At 35.3% G+C, this 15,695-nt stretch overlaps 1 protein-coding gene across 1 annotated transcript; it reads right to left on the bottom strand.

Annotated features, from left to right (window-relative positions):
• Window positions 1–1,813: 1,813 nt before the first annotated feature.
• On the bottom strand, window positions 1,814–6,462 carry LOC149224311 (lysM domain-containing GPI-anchored protein 1-like). Its single transcript, XM_089386088.1, has 5 exons — window positions 5,542–6,462; window positions 2,903–3,020; window positions 2,640–2,801; window positions 2,426–2,457; window positions 1,814–2,293 (listed from the first exon to the last, which is right to left on the bottom strand). The coding sequence occupies exons 1-5, from the start codon at window positions 6,203–6,205 to the stop codon at window positions 2,016–2,018; spliced, it is 1,254 nt and encodes a 417-aa protein (XP_089242214.1). The 5' UTR covers window positions 6,206–6,462; the 3' UTR covers window positions 1,814–2,015.
• Window positions 6,463–15,695: the final 9,233 nt, after the last annotated feature.

Below are 15,695 nucleotides of genomic sequence, written 5' to 3'. Positions count from 1 at the left end.
AAAAGGAGTCTCGATGGTATCTAGAAGGACAATCTACTCAACCATATTAAGCTTCCTAGAGAAAACGTTACAAAACCAAACTATGCAACAAGTAGAGAAATAGGTCAAGGAAATTTTAAGCAACAATTCAAAATTGGACAGCGACTCTGCTTAGAATCAGCTCAAACATATTACACATGCAAAATAAAAGGCCACGCAAACAAGACGTAGTTGGAAACTCTTTGACAGTAATCTCTAACGTTAAGCATATCCCAGCATCTGTATTCAACATGCACCGAAAATTACACTTGGCATCCTCGTGCATCCTCAACAAAATATTATCATCCATAATACACAGCCTGAAGTGGTCATCAATTCTAACCATGCTAGTAAAAGTAATTATGCTCCACCACCATCTATTAACCTGACAATTCAGTTAGCAATAGTTCAACAAAATAAAACTTCAGCAGTGGTATGATACAGCCAGGAGACTGAAGAATTTATATAGATCTGCACAGATTCTGTTTTGCAATAGATTTCTTTGTAAATTGAAAAAAAAGGGATTTGTATAGGTAGACTAAGAATTTATTCAAAAAGAGATTGAAGGATACTGTACGCTTATATTGAATGACAACTAGTAACAGATCTAGCACTAGACTGAATTTTGGAGGTTGAGGCAACATTTGAATATGTGGACCTTAGTTGGGCCCGGTGGACAGGAAAACAGAATCAACAAATAATCGCATTATTCCAGAGTGGATGTTTGGGTTCCGTATCTCCTTCAACATTTTAGATTTGGCAGTTGGCCTAATACTAGATATCTTGTTATGAAATTGGTAATATTGCACTTTCTAATTGCAATTATACAAACTATCTAAATGTCGAATCAGACTCCAGGGTTCAAAGGCTTATGAATGCAATGTTCATGAGTTTATGCCAATCAACCAAACAGTGTATTTTGACGTCTAAACAATGGATTTGCAATCAGTGACTTTATGTTTATTTTATTTATTTATTTTTGGTTGGATGATGGGCAAGTTAACTCTAACTCTTCATCTTTTCCAGTGGTTCTGAGCCCGTCATATGACTTCATATTTGGCATGGCAGCATGGTACTACTTTCATTACATGTCAACCAGACAAACAAGTATGCCTTACAAACTCAAAGGACCATCCAACAGGAATAAATAGCTCTGCATGTAGCTATGGTGTTTAACAGTAATAAAACTCAAAACCAACTACAAGTAAGCATGCATTGAGATGTCTACTACAAGCACTACCAAAAGAAATCAAACGACATGTGTGATCATGGTGAACAACCACATAGCTTAAATGTCAAACAGAATGTCCTAATGACAGTTCAAGATTAAAATCTCATGAGTGCTGGTCATCAGTATCACAAAACTAACAACAATATTCTACATGCTCACATAAATTATTAAACCACCATCAAAGTCTGATTGTTTTCTTTAAGACACAGTTTAGCATAAATCACTCAGTATCAAATCCAAAGACAAGATTGCATCACAAGTAAATACTGGATAATCATAAAACAACATGAAGAGATCTTCAAAAGCCCTTTAAATACATCTTTCTTATCACAGAAACCTAAAAGAGAAGCAAATTTGAGAAATCCAACGTCAGTATCCTTGTAACACTTATATTTATGAAAGAGCCATTCAGGGAAAGTGCTCTATTCTATTTTTCATTATTCCATATGCCAAATGAGTATGTGCTCCTAGATAGTTCCGGAGCCCATCTAAATGATGTCTGCAATACACAAACTTAAAAATGTGATTTGTCGACAATTCTCATTCAGAATTCAATCAAAGAGATAGCTAATAGATGCAATTTTACCATAAAATAATATTAGACAGAAATATGGTATCCATGATATGCAATGACCTTGCTTGAAAATTTACACAACAGCTTAGTAGTTCAAGGTGGCAATTGCTATACAAAACTTCTCTGCTGGAATTTATGCATGCCTCTCTCACCTCTGTGCACAAAAATGATGATTTGAAATTCAAATATATTTTAGTGAAATAATTGGAAATCACCAAAATGAATTACAAATGGTAAGCCTAAGAGCAAAAAGCTTGCAATGGAAGCCCATCTAAGTGACTCGGGAGCAGAGGAACTGCTGCCAGTTGGTCCATTTGCAGGAGCAAATCCTGTAATTATAGGAGAAGAAATTATGCCTGATGGAGAATGAGGTAATCGCAAAACCCCCGGTGATGGTGATGGTGATGGTGCCATACCAATCGATGTTGTTGTTGACGGTGGTCCTGTAAAATTAGGCATTACCTGTAAACCTGCAATCAAATTTGAAAATCCAACATCAAAGTCCGTAACTTAATTCACAAGATTTAGAAAATCTTTAAAGTCCAGCCAAAAAGTTAAAACCAAAAGAAGTGTTGAAATAAGGCCTGGATTGCACATCCCACCTGGGCATTGTGGCTGAAGCGAAGTAAACAAGCTGCAAATCAACACATTACAAACAATGACACATTAGCAATGTTTTGTTAATCAACCCAATAATGGTGGACTGCAGAGTAGTGAATGAATATTAAAGATTTATATTTCTGTTTTGAGATAAATAATCCAAGATTTTAGAAACTTAAAAGCAAGCAAACTAGAAGAACTAGCAAAGGAGCTTACGAAGTGAGGATTGTGCCATTGAGAAAGCCACTGTAAGAACATGTTGTAACATTGCATCCACCACTTGTAGGCTGTGTGGTGGTGTTTCCAATCATGAGATTGCTCTTTTTGCATTGCATACTAGAGCAGGATGCTGCCAGAGGTGCTGGAGCACAATACAGGCTGCCATTTTCGCAAGCAGGTTAGCTCAAAAGCCTAATTTCTGAAACAAACATATCTAGATTGAAGATTCTATGGAAGCAGTCAGAAAACTGGTATCTTACTTCAGGTTCCCTGGTCCACAGCTGCACTGTACACAATGGCTAGCAGTGATAGTGTAGCTCCCATTGGCGACAAGCAAGTGAGAATCTGAGGAATATTTTGATATGCTTGATGAACAAGCTGCAAAAGTGAAGAAGACCCTTTGTAAGAGCTTGCAAAACCTTAATAAAAGAGAGATTAGAACTTTAAGAGCATATTTCCAAAGTCAGCAGTTGGAAATCAGTGGTTTACTATTGGAAAAAAAAGAAAAAAAACGTGGCTATTTTGCAAGGGACAGGAGAAGATTTTGGACAAATTGTTAGCAAATTCAAGTTTCTGTTTATAAAAGAAGCTGTTCAACATCACACATGAAAGAAGGGTGCAGGGCCTTATGTTTCATAATGTATGAATGAATATGTCACATTCTCTATGATAATAAAAAACATTAAAATTCATACCATTAGTGTTTGGCATATAGACCTAATTTGCCATATCACTGGGCATGAAACACATAAAGGTGTGGGAATAAAGGCCTTTACAAAAACACAAACAAGCAAAACTGAAGAAACATGTTTTGATTCTGAAGAACCAACTCATTGTTTTTGGAGAGCTGAGAAATGCCATATATGTGCGAAAATTGTGCAGCATAAGCGCGAACACTATTTGGGAGTCTATTTTCAAGAAAGTGAACTTAGTTGGCCCATATTTCCAAGAAAATTTCAAAACAAACCAAAAATAGAGCAGGAGATAGTTGGTCCACAAGAATAGGCATTTTCGTGGTACAGTGTTCAAGTGATTACACAGTTCCTTCTAGATGGAAGGGAAAAAATACTAGCCCCCAGTGTGTTTGATCAAGGTGTAAAAACACAAGGCATTCACCAAACTTAACCAAACTATCTGCCTTTCAGTGACTCAGTTGAGTTTCCAGTCACACCAGAGCACTCTGGTGCATAAATATAGCAATGTTTTTGGAACTAAACCAGATTCTATTCATGAATGTGACAATGACAACAATGCCACCTTCTTCAAGTCAATCACTTGAGTCACAAGTTGTGCCATGATGTTGTCAGAGCTATTCAGCTCCAAAACAGGCACTGTTCTGTAAACTCAAACAAGTAAAAGAATTATTTTAACAGAAATGTTTGCATTACTGCCTATCAAGGAAGCCAGAACTTTTGTATATTTCCACATATATGGAGGAAATTGTAGAAGGCTTTCAGAGAATCAGCCATGAATCAGACTTTTGGTGACTCAAGAAACTTTCAAGTTTCGATGCAGCCAAAAAATAAGGCACAGAAGTGTAGCCTATAGTTCTACACGTTTGACTCTGCCAGTGACTGGCAGGAAGTCATGAGTCACGTGCAAGAACTGATTGCATAAATGCAGCAATGATAGTAGACAAGTTTTTAGAACCCTCCAGGGGCTGAAAGTTTCAGAGATTCGATCAAGGTTCAAAGAATCAAAACCAGCAGGCCAATCTTCGTACTTGCCACAAAAATGTGGCAATGTTTTTAGGCAAAGTCAGCATGTAGGCAAGTCTTCAAACATGTAGACATGTGGCAATGCTTGTTGGCTAGTCTTTCGAACGTAGGGTGTACTCCCCAGTCCTCAGAAGATGTAGATTCCTACACTCCCCAAAAGAGCAACAATAGTCTCTATGAAGCGTAGACTGTAGCAGCTTGCAACAAAACATGGGTTGAACCACAACTGTAGAGGCATTGTTATATCCTTCGTTGTATTGACTGTGAGAGAACGGTCCTGATCCAAATACATCTATAGTTAATTTGGAGAGTTGGGTTTAGAAACTGCGAGAAGAAACTTTACAGTAGAGACATCATGAATTCAGTACTAAGATGAGGACCTAACTGTAAGCAGCTAGATAGGGATGATTGACAATTCCTAAGTGGTCTGTGTGTACCTCCCGAGTCCCAAACCATAGTCAAAATGTCGGTGCCTTGTAAACATGGGGTTTCGGTTGAGCTCTGAACTTTACTAGCTTTAAAAAAGGGATGTGTGACCTCCCAATAAGCAGTGCTATGGGCCATGATACATGATAGGCATTCAGGAATGCTTCCACTTAACAAGTTAACGCAACGGAGAACTTCACAGAGAAATATTGCCTCGGTGGGGCAGTCATATTACTTGTATCAGTGTCATCAAATCAAAACATTACCTGTAACCAATGGGGCATTGGTTCACTGGTGAAGCCGATGGAGTAATAAGCCATCCACTCCGATTCCATCCTTGCTATGGTCAGCTTCAGCCACATGCCATGAGTTCAAAGGGGCGAGTTCGACGACAAGTCGTGGAATACTTTAGCAGAATATCTAACCCTCTGGCATCCAAGCCAAAGAAAGTCTGCTCTAAACTAAGTTGGCATTAAAAGGAATGAGGCAGAGTGTAAATCTCCAGCGATTTTGGCAGAATAACTATCCCAGACCTAGCACCTGAGACTATGGAAGCTTGCTTTTAACAAAGTGGGCATCAAGAGGTAAGACTGGGCTAGCAAAATAGCAACCCCTAATACCTAACATCAGTCCACTCTTTACTTGGTGGGCCACATGCATTTATTGCCCACCAAGAATACCTGAAACACACAAATTCCAATTTGGAGAAACAAAACCCATATACAAAAACAAACAACTAAAAAACTCATACTAACCAGCTAAAGGTATTGAAAGGATGTCTCCGGGGCTGATAACAGGAGTCCCCATTGCATTGACAGTCATCAGATCTGTGACAGTAGTCCCATACTTGGCCCCAAGGGCAGCCATTGTATCCCCAGGCCGCACAACATATGACAAGTAAATAGCCGGAAGCCCATTATCAGTCCCATTGAAGCAACTGCAAGGCAGAGGAATGGTGAGTGACTGTCCAATGTCTATAACGTCAGGATCCGTTATGCTGTTTGCATCCTTCAATTGGTCCGAAGTCACAAGACCCCCAAACACGTTATTAGCAATGCTGGGCAGTGTATCTGCTGCCTTAACCTTGTAGACCACTGACATTGATTTCCTGATACCGTCCACACAGCCGCAGGTTATAGGCACTCTGATGAAATAGTGTGCAGGCAGAATCTGGTTTTCAATGTCTGGGTATGATAAATCAATGCCATTAGCTCCTAGAAGTGAAACTGGGTCTACTTGAAAAAGTGTCGAGACTTCTGATATCTTTAGCTCTGTAGGGAGTATGTAGCCCGCCATTGAGTTGCAGGTGTCTGAACCATCACAGGGCTCTATGGTAGACTTGGAAAGAACTTGAACAGGTTTGAAGAAAATCATGACTGCCACCGAGAGCCATAGTGTTGATCTGCTGATCATCCCCATTTCTCCCTTCTGAGAAGTAGATGGGTGTTTTGGGGACAATAACAGGCTTGCTGTAGTAACAGCAACAGTAGTAATGTGCGCAGCCCCTTTCTGTATAATGAATGAACTAATGGAGTTTTAATTTAATGAATGAATTAATGGAGTTTTTATAGTGTAAGAGATTGTCAGACACTGTAGTATGGGAAGGAGGCACAGAGAATACTATGCCTTCAAATATGGCCTACCTACTAAAGCGTGGTGTTATTACCCATTAACAGGCATCTTCATCAAACCAAGAATGTTTTTGGGGAAACAGTATGGAATATGGTGAAAGGACAGCAAATTTGTGACGTTGAAATTTTTTAATGAGTTCAGGTGAGCATTGAGGATCTGGATTTCTTTAGAAATTAATATTATATTATATATATTTTTTATTAAGATAAAAAAAGAGTTTAGTTCAATTGTTTTAAATTGGAAGGGTTTTTTTTGGGTTAAATTTATTCAAAATTCCATAGAAATAGGTTGAAATTACCAAGGGTTTTTTTGGTTAAATTTATTCAAAATTCCATAGAAATAGGTTGAAATTACCAATTTGATCTGTAAACTCTATATTATATGAGTTTTATAAAGGTTTTTAAGAATAATAAATTTATTTATGTATTTAAAAATAAATAATATAATTTGACAAAAATTCTTTCACCAGATTTTAATTTAAAGTTTTAAAATATAAAATAGTTAAAAAAAATTTAAATATACAATAAAAATAAAAATAAATATTAATATTAATAAATAATATAAAAATAATTTTTTTAATGTTAATAAATAATATAAGAGAAAATATCTGTTGAGATAGGTCAATTGGCAATAGCCGTGGAAATAAAGTCTCACTAAACCAGAAATTTTGGATTCAAATCTTGTGCTATCCTAATCGATTACCAAAAAACAATTTTTAATAATATTAATGTTAATAAATTATATAAAAAAAAATAAGAGTAAGAAAAACTATTATAATAATAATTATTATTATAAATATATATATATATATTAATTTATTTTAATTTTAAAAATTTATATTAAAGGTTTTGTTACTTTTTAATAATATTAATGTTAATAAATTATATAAAAGAAAATAAAAGTAAGAAAAACTATTATAATAATAATAATTATAAATATAATGAGTTTTATCTGTTTTTGCTGTGGTCCAGGCAATACTGTTATGCTGTATACATGACTTTATATTTCCTGTGAAATAATATATTTGGTTTTTTTTCTTCTGAAAAAAAAATATATATGTTAATTTATTTTAATTTTAAAAATTTATATTAAAGGTTTTGTTTAACGAAATTAAAATATATTTAATTAAATGAATATGTCGGATTTTAAATTTTTAATCTTACGCGTGAAATGATTTAAACACTCATCAAATGAAACGTTAAATTCAAATTATTTGATATTCAAATCATAATTTTCAATACAATGAAAAAGACTTATCAAGTTAAAGATTTTCTCCACTACTTTTTACGTACGTCTTGTATTATTCTATAAAAATCTAAAAAGTAAATAAATAAATGAAAATATCTCTATCATATTGGTCGTAAAGTATTATAAGATACCAAAATTTTAGTAAAGTTGTAAAAGTAACCTAACAAAACAATTTCATATTCGTTTTAATGGTAATTGTAATTTTTTCATACGTGTCAAAAATTTGGAAAATCTTAAATTTTTATTTTATTAAGAGAATTTTCCAGATAGCAATTTGTATAAAAAACTTAAAATTTTAGAAAAATCTTAAATTTTTTATTTTATTAAAAAAATTGTGCAGATATTATTTAGTATAAGATTTTTAGATATTGTTTAGTTGTGGGTGGATACTCTATCTATCATGGACATATTTACAAACTAGTGATATTAAGCATTAAATAGAAAGAAGCTTACTAATTAGTGGTGAAAAAAAAAATTAAATTAATAACTTCGTAGTTAAACAAATAGAGTCAAGGAAATATGGTTAAAAGAAAGAATTAATAAAAGTTATTAAATAGGAAAAGAAAGGGAGGGAAAAAAGGGAATTAAATTAATTAACCATAAAAAAGGAAATTAAATTAATTAAACATTGTCCACGGGTTTTGGATAGACGGTGATCGGGTGCTCTGTTAAGGCACTCCTTGATGTCTCCCCGCCGAGGTTGAGGAGATATATTGGACATGATGAAGATGTAGTCATGCCGAACTTACAAAAAAAAAAACATAAAAATGTTACCAATAAAAAGGAAATTAAATTATAGAGTGGGGACTTTGTTCTTGCATTTCTGGAATACTTACATTGAAGTTTTCAGGGAATGCAAGAAGGAAATTAAATTAATAAAAATATTAAAAATAAAATAATGATAATGATGATGATGATTAACATCCACTAAGACCAATGCGGTTTATCGAACCTTCAGAAAAAGAAGAATCTAATTGTAATTCTTTATAATCTTATTTCTATGTTCAAAAATAAGGGAAAGAAGCGCACCAAGATCACTATAGTTGGGCTGACTTAGCAAGTCAAGAAGATTGAAAGTGTGACATATTGTTAGGGAAGGGAGAGCTAATGTGAGTAAGGGTTGGACAATCTAAAAGAATGTGATTTTCATCCTCCACCCTTTTAGTCTCACAAAGCTGACAAATTCTATCGTCCCAAAGAATTTTGGGAGTAGACCATTGCTCGGTTTCACTTCAAAGCTCATGAGAATTAGTTCTAATCTTAGCGATGTTCATCTTTTTCTTCGAGCTGGTCAAAACAGAAAGATAATTTTGGTTCTCAAGGGTGGGGTTGATCACCTCCTTATAATATCTTAGCTTCCTTTTACCCTCCAACTCCTTATCATCCCATAGTTTATCCTTAAATTTGGAGGTGATAGTATCTTTGACACTATCCTTGCTTCCCAGGATGATCTCCTCATTTATCCCCCAATGGTTGAGCCAAGACTGGGCATCCTTATGCCACCCACGCTTGAGGCGAAGGTGGGGGTTTTGACTAAAGTTAGAAGCAATTTTAGGAAGCCTCTTGGATTCCATGTTGTAAAGCTTCTTCTTATACATTAGATACTTAAACATAGCCTTACTTTCAATAGGGGAGAGGCCAACTTCGATCAGGAGGATAGGATAGGGGGTATTTCCCTTGATCTTGAGATTGTAGGTTATGAATTGCTTTTGAATCATCTCAATCTTTCTCCATGACTCTTTGGATATATTGCAACCCTAGACTTCACAACCGTATAAGACAACAGGGGTGACGAGGGTCTCAAAGAGGAACCTTTTTTTACTCCAAATACAAAGATCAACAACCTTACAATTGTTTTCAAGCTCATAATAAGCTTTCCATCCTCCAATAATCCTTTTCTCAATGTTGTAATTCCAGTTGAGCTGATAAGGAATGTCAATACCCAAATATTTATAAGAAGAGACATGTTCCAAGCAATTGTTATCATAGACGAAATTTCCATGGGTGATCTTTTTGGATTTAATTATCATGATTTTAGTCTTGTCGGTATTAACCGTCATACCCATCTTGGAGCAATAGTCATGAAGAGTCTTAAGTTGCTTGTCTAGGTCCTCATGGCTTCTAGCAAGAAGAACGATATCATCGGTGTAGAGGAGAAGAGTAATGATAATACCAGCAAGCTCGGTCCCCTTGCACCCCGCAATTTCCAAACACTCCTCTAGCTTATCAATGTAAATACCAAAAAGGGTAGGGGAAAGGGGACACCCTTGCTTAACCCTAATATTGCATTTAATATCTTTAGACCACCCTTCATTGGTCTTAATCTTGGCAACAATCGTCTCATAGAGGCGAATCACAACAACCTTCAACTCAGGAGGAATCATTATCTCATCAAGTATTTTCCAAAGCTTATCCCGGAGGAACAGTGTCAAAGGCTTTTCTAAAGTCCACAAAGCAACAAAAGAGATCAATTTTACTATCACGACATTCCTCGACAATGATGCTAAGAGTGACAAGATGGTCAATAGTCGAGTGGTATCTCCTAAAACTAGCTTGCCCTTTAGCTCTTTTACCATGGCTTTCAAGCCAATGGCTAATCTTCTTATCCAAAATGAGACCATAAAGCTTGGCTAAGATGTGGCTAATCATAATGGTCCTATAGTTAGAGGGAACAATTTTGTCCCCATTTTTAAAGATAGGCACAATAAGGCTTTGCATCCAAAGCTTAGGGAAGCCATGCTTTACAACCAAATTAAGAAGCTTGTGGAGATGAGGAATGAGGATAGATATTCCCAGCTTGAAGTACTCAGCTTGGTATCCTTCAATATCTTTAGCTTTCCAACTGGCGAGTTTATTAATCCCATACTCAACGTCCTCAAGAGAAAAGACATATTCCTTAATATGAGTGCTAACAATGTTGTCCATGGTGTCCGGGGAATCATACAACTTCTTAAGATAGATGTCCCACTTTTCTAAGGTGATTGAATGATTATCTTTAGATTTACGAACAAACACATTTCGCCAAAAATTTCTGGGCGCAACTTTAGAAAGGTGAAGAAGATGCTCTTGTCTCTTATTAGTATATGGCTGCTTCTTCTCTTTAATAAGGGATTTGTATATACTAATATTTCAAAGCTTTATAGCTTCGTTAGGAGCGTCTTGAATAGTTTTCTTGGCATTTTTACAATCTTTGTCATACCAAGGGTTGGGAATCAAACCACATACTTCACAAAGACTTCATATCACGACAATCACCAATTGAGTTGCCCCAAGGGTGCTCTGTTAAGTCACTCCTTGATGTGAAGTCGCCAGTTTAATTCCCCGCCCAAATCGATATGATATATTGGACATGATGAAGATGTAGTCATGTCAAACTTACAAGAAAAATAAAAATAATTAAACATAAAAATATTAACAATAAAAAGGAATTTAAATTACAAAGTGGAGACTTTGTTCTTGCATTTCTGGAATACTTACATTGAAGTTTTCAAGAAATGCAAGAAGGAAATTAAATTAATAAAAATATTAAAAATAAAATAATGAGAAGCGGAAAATGGTCAAAAGAAAGAATTAATAAAAGTGATTAAATATTAAAAGATAAGAAAACAAAAAAAGAATTAAATTAATTAAATATAAAAAGGGAATTTCAAAATAATTTCAAATTATTTTTATTTTAATATATAATTATTATATGTTCTTTGGGTATAGAATAATTGGTAATAAGGTGTATTATCATTACATAAGTATTATACATCTTGTGACATCATTGTTTAAACCCCAAACAATTCTTGTGAGATGTGTGAGGAGTCGCATTGGTACGCTTGCAAGTTATAGTGATATTGGTCAAAATTGACCTCATGTCACATGAGTACGAGCCCACCTTAGTTGCCAATTCTACTAGTTCACAAACATGTATATATAAAGTATTCTACTCTAAATATTGAGCATTTGTAGAGAATGATGGATAGGTAGCATGGTCATTGTAACAAATCTCGCCCTTGAGTGCATTTTGAGGGGTAGGGTCAACTTGTTAGACAACACACAAGAGCTTATTACACACAAGTCGGTTTCTATGCAATCATGGCTATGTGTATCACTTGAGATATCATTTCTCAAGTGATATAGGGTCACATGTCGTGCAAAATAAGGTTTACCCATCAATACCATCCCATTTATCACTTGACAAGACATTTTCTCTAGTTATATAATGATTTGCACCTTCTCCTTTCTTCTTCATGATGTAGGATAGTTGTGAGTGATACATCATTGTTGGACATGAAAGTGTCAACGCTAAAGGGGTATTACCCCAAGATGTTGTTGTTGGTTGATGACTAGGGTGTGTATTGTTTGAAACTTGTGATTCTTCGAGCTAAGTTATCAGACACCTACTCTTAGGTATGCTTGGTACTAATGATGTTAAGCAACATGCTTTCGTTAGTTTTTGCACCACCATAAACAAAGATTAACTTTATACATATGATACAAAAATGTTGGTTCACGAGCTTTTCATTTATGAATTTGAGAAGAGGAAATCCCCATCCAAGGAACGTCCCCAACTTTATTTTTATTCAAAAGAGGCTACAAAAAATATCCACAATCGAGGGAATTTATGAGAAATTATATTATTCCAAAGAAAATATTAAAAAGTTTGTTATATATGTTGCACAAGACCTTTCCTTTTCTTGGTGATATAGAGTACATATCGCACAAATGCATCTATTCTAGTGATATGTGTATATGTATCGCTCTAGAGATTGATTCCTTAACGACTAAGGAATGTGAACTTAATGACTAAGGGATGCAGACTCAGGCCATTCTCGCATGCATGATGGATTTATGGTGGGTGTTGTCCCTTAGGAAACCAATTTCTTGGCTGTGGAGAAATTGTGCCTAAGACATTAAAGTTTGATTATGCATGTCACTCATTTGTATAAAGTGTCTTTATCTTGAGGAGTATGAAGAGCATTATTTTTAAAACCCTTGACATATAGGTGATATGAAAATTTCAAGATGCCATGTGGTGTTGAATACAAATGCTGTGTGAAGAATACTTAGGAAGATTAAAGACAATATGTTGTATTTAACAGAAACTATTATCTTTAATTTAGAGGAAATATAGAGAAAGGAGCTTTAAACATGGGAGCGTTATTTTAAGGAAATTTAACTTTATTCACAGAAGCAAACAAAGACTCGCAACTTCATTACCATATTCAAAAAGAGAAAGAGACAAAATGACACATAATAGAGAGATTACAAATCATACTCAGCATCGTATGGAAAACTCCTGATTCTTTCATTAATCATCAATTCATCAAGTACAAAATTATGCAGTCTTTAGATTCCCAAAACTCGGACCCCTTTTTTCTTTCATTTTCCTCCTTTTTATACATCATGGGACAGTTGATAACTACCAAGAAACTGTCAAAATACTTAACTACTTTCTAATTGCCTTAAGTAAAAGTCATTTTAAAATATTACATTGGAGGGTACAAGACACCTCACTTTTCTTAGAAAATAAAATAACATAAAATCAAATCAAATCAAATTATGATTGATTGTTGTTGGTCACTGTTCAGATCGGTGGATTGAGTAGATGGCCCTGCTAGTGAATCTTTTGTTTGTTCTATCATCCACTCTTTGCATCTTCTCCACAATGGTACATTTGGCTTTGCTGCTTCTTCCAATTTGTTGAGTGCCATTCTGAACGTTGTGATCCTACTATAAGTAGGCTTGTCTGTAAACAAAGTCTTTACCATCCACAAAAGTTTAAAATCCTTATTAAGATAATTCACAATAGTTGCTCCTTTCAGTACTGTTGTCTTCTCATGGGTGTTGTCAATCTTACTTTTTGCTTCCACTAACAAAGTCTCATATGATTTCCATGGCAGCAAATTTCCTTGTAAATCCCAGCAAGAGGGGAGCCCAGCTCTAACTCTTTTATCAAACAGGATATTGAACCTGGAAACTACTTCTTTTATTTCATTCATCTTCTTCTCAACAGTTTTTCTGTAGACATTTTTGATAAACATCTTATTGAAATCCATTGCACACAGTGTTTTGTCCATAAGGTCATGCTCCTTTAGCTCTGCATCAGACTTAGAGTTAATAAAATCTATCATTCTTTTTGCAAACTTGGATCTCTCTAACAATTTTTGCTTATCTTGCATAACCAAACTTTCCATGTCCCTAACAATTGTCTTCTCAACAGACACAATGAAAAGGAATTCCTAGATGTTCCTGATAACTTCGATAATTTCATCCCAGAGAATTTCCCTAGCCTGGATTAAAGACATATTACCTTTCATCCTCTCCTTCAATATTTTAATCTCCTCTTCAACCCTTTGAAAGTCTTCTCTGTATTTCTTTGCGTTTTCCTTCTCCATTCTAGCTTCCTCTTCACTCAAGTTTAAGAGTTTACAAACTGTCTCCATATCCCTCTATGCTTTTTTCAAATCATGCTCAGCCATCTTTAACTTTGTACCCAACTGCAATACCTATGCCACTGGATCCTCTGTATTGGCTGGCATCACTACTGTGCAGACATGAGTATCTACTTGTTTTTGTAGCTTGGCCAATGATTCCTTAAGCAAAGAAATCTCTTTAGTTTTCTGCAATACATCCTGTAAAAGCTTCTCCTTTTCATTTTCAACTTCAGCTATCCCTGCAGCAATAGGGTGCTCACCTGTAGGAAGATTCAACTTTAGAACTCCTCCCAATTTAGCTCCCCATGATCTGGATAATAGCATTCCAAACCTAGCCGAAATATTTGCTACTACTACATCCATTACTAAGCTTCTAACTAGGATCTGGGCTAATGACACCACCATATCCTTGATGACACTAAGACACTTTACCTTATTTGAATCAAAGGAATATAGGTCTATGTAGGGCTTAGTGACTTGTAAATTCACCTGTTTCATTACTGACAGTGGCATGAGGTTATGTGAAGCTCCAGAGTCCAGCATACAATTATGCAAGATGAAGTCATGAATCAATAAAGAAATGCAAAAAGGGGGGGTTGAAGAATCTATCTCCTTGACATGTGGGCCAAAAACAACTATGGGTTTATCTTATTGTAGATTCACAGTATCATTCACATTTACATTTTGAGACAAGTTGATAAACTCAACAATTTCCTTTTTGTAAGCTGGTGTCCTTACCAACTCTGTGAGAGGTACCTGAATTTTTATTTTCTCCAATTCTTTAGTGAGACTAAATGCATGGAGCAGTGTTGTATTCCTTTCTATTTCTTCTTCACTTCTCCTCGTAATTGGAATTTCTTCAAGAATAGAAACAATTCTTTCTAAAGGAATTTCATCAGTTTTATCTTGAGAAGACTCACCTTGATGCATTTGAATCTTGCTATTTACACTTTGCTGATGCTTTCCTTTATTCAACTGTTTCGCAGGTTGTGCCTCTTGTGGAGTCGCCTTTTGTAAGGGAGTAGAAGCCTGTTGCTTGCCTTCATTTTCCTGAACTCTAAATCTTTTTCTTGATCTCAAGTCATACTTCTTGTGCAATTCTGCCTGCATAAAATCAGTAAACTGCTTCCAATACTCATCAATTTCATTTTCATCAAAAGTGACATCTGTTTCGGTATATTCTTCTTCAACACCTATTTCATCTTCACCCCCTGCATACAATGTGGAAATATGATCATCATGATCTTTAGAATGTTCTTCTGATGCTTCACCAGGATCTGCCTCCAAGTAGAGTGGCGCTTGGACTTGATCTTGGTCCTTTCTTTCCTTCTGCAAAATCTGCAAAGGTTGCCTTCTGTATTGGGGATTAAAACCTTTGTTCTGTTGTACTTGCCTTTGAGAATTTTTATTCTCCAATTCCAATTTAATCAATTTGCTAGACAAATTTTTTATCACCTTGTTCATATCCTCCAATGTCTGATTTTGAGATGATTCCTCTTTGGCCTTTCCCTTATCTTGTGCAGGTTGTGTCTCTGGTGCTTTGCCTGCAGCCACCAGATTTGCTTCTATTTCTAGAGCATCAGTTTGAATCTGGTCAAGGGTTGAGG

This window comes from Pinus tabuliformis, chromosome Q (genome assembly GCF_031772625.1).
Source record: "Pinus tabuliformis cultivar Carrire ecotype Pingquan chromosome Q, CPIR1, whole genome shotgun sequence".
Taxonomy (NCBI): Eukaryota; Viridiplantae; Streptophyta; class Pinopsida; order Pinales; family Pinaceae; genus Pinus; species Pinus tabuliformis.
Note: the sequence above shows the minus strand (reverse complement) of the source record. Positions and strands in the feature narration are given on the sequence as shown.

Excerpts from the sequence above, each read along its gene's own strand:
- LOC149224311 (XM_089386088.1), bottom strand. The coding sequence starts at position 6,205 with ATGGGGATGATCAGCAGATCAACACTATGGCTCTCGGTGGCAGTCATG. Across the intron at positions 3,021-5,541 it reads CCTTTCAATACCTTTAGCTG|CTTGTTCATCAAGCATATCA; the intron begins GTTAGTATGAGT and ends TCACTTTTGCAG. Across the intron at positions 2,458-2,639 it reads AATGGCACAATCCTCACTTC|CTTGTTTACTTCGCTTCAGC; the intron begins GTAAGCTCCTTT and ends GTTGATTTGCAG.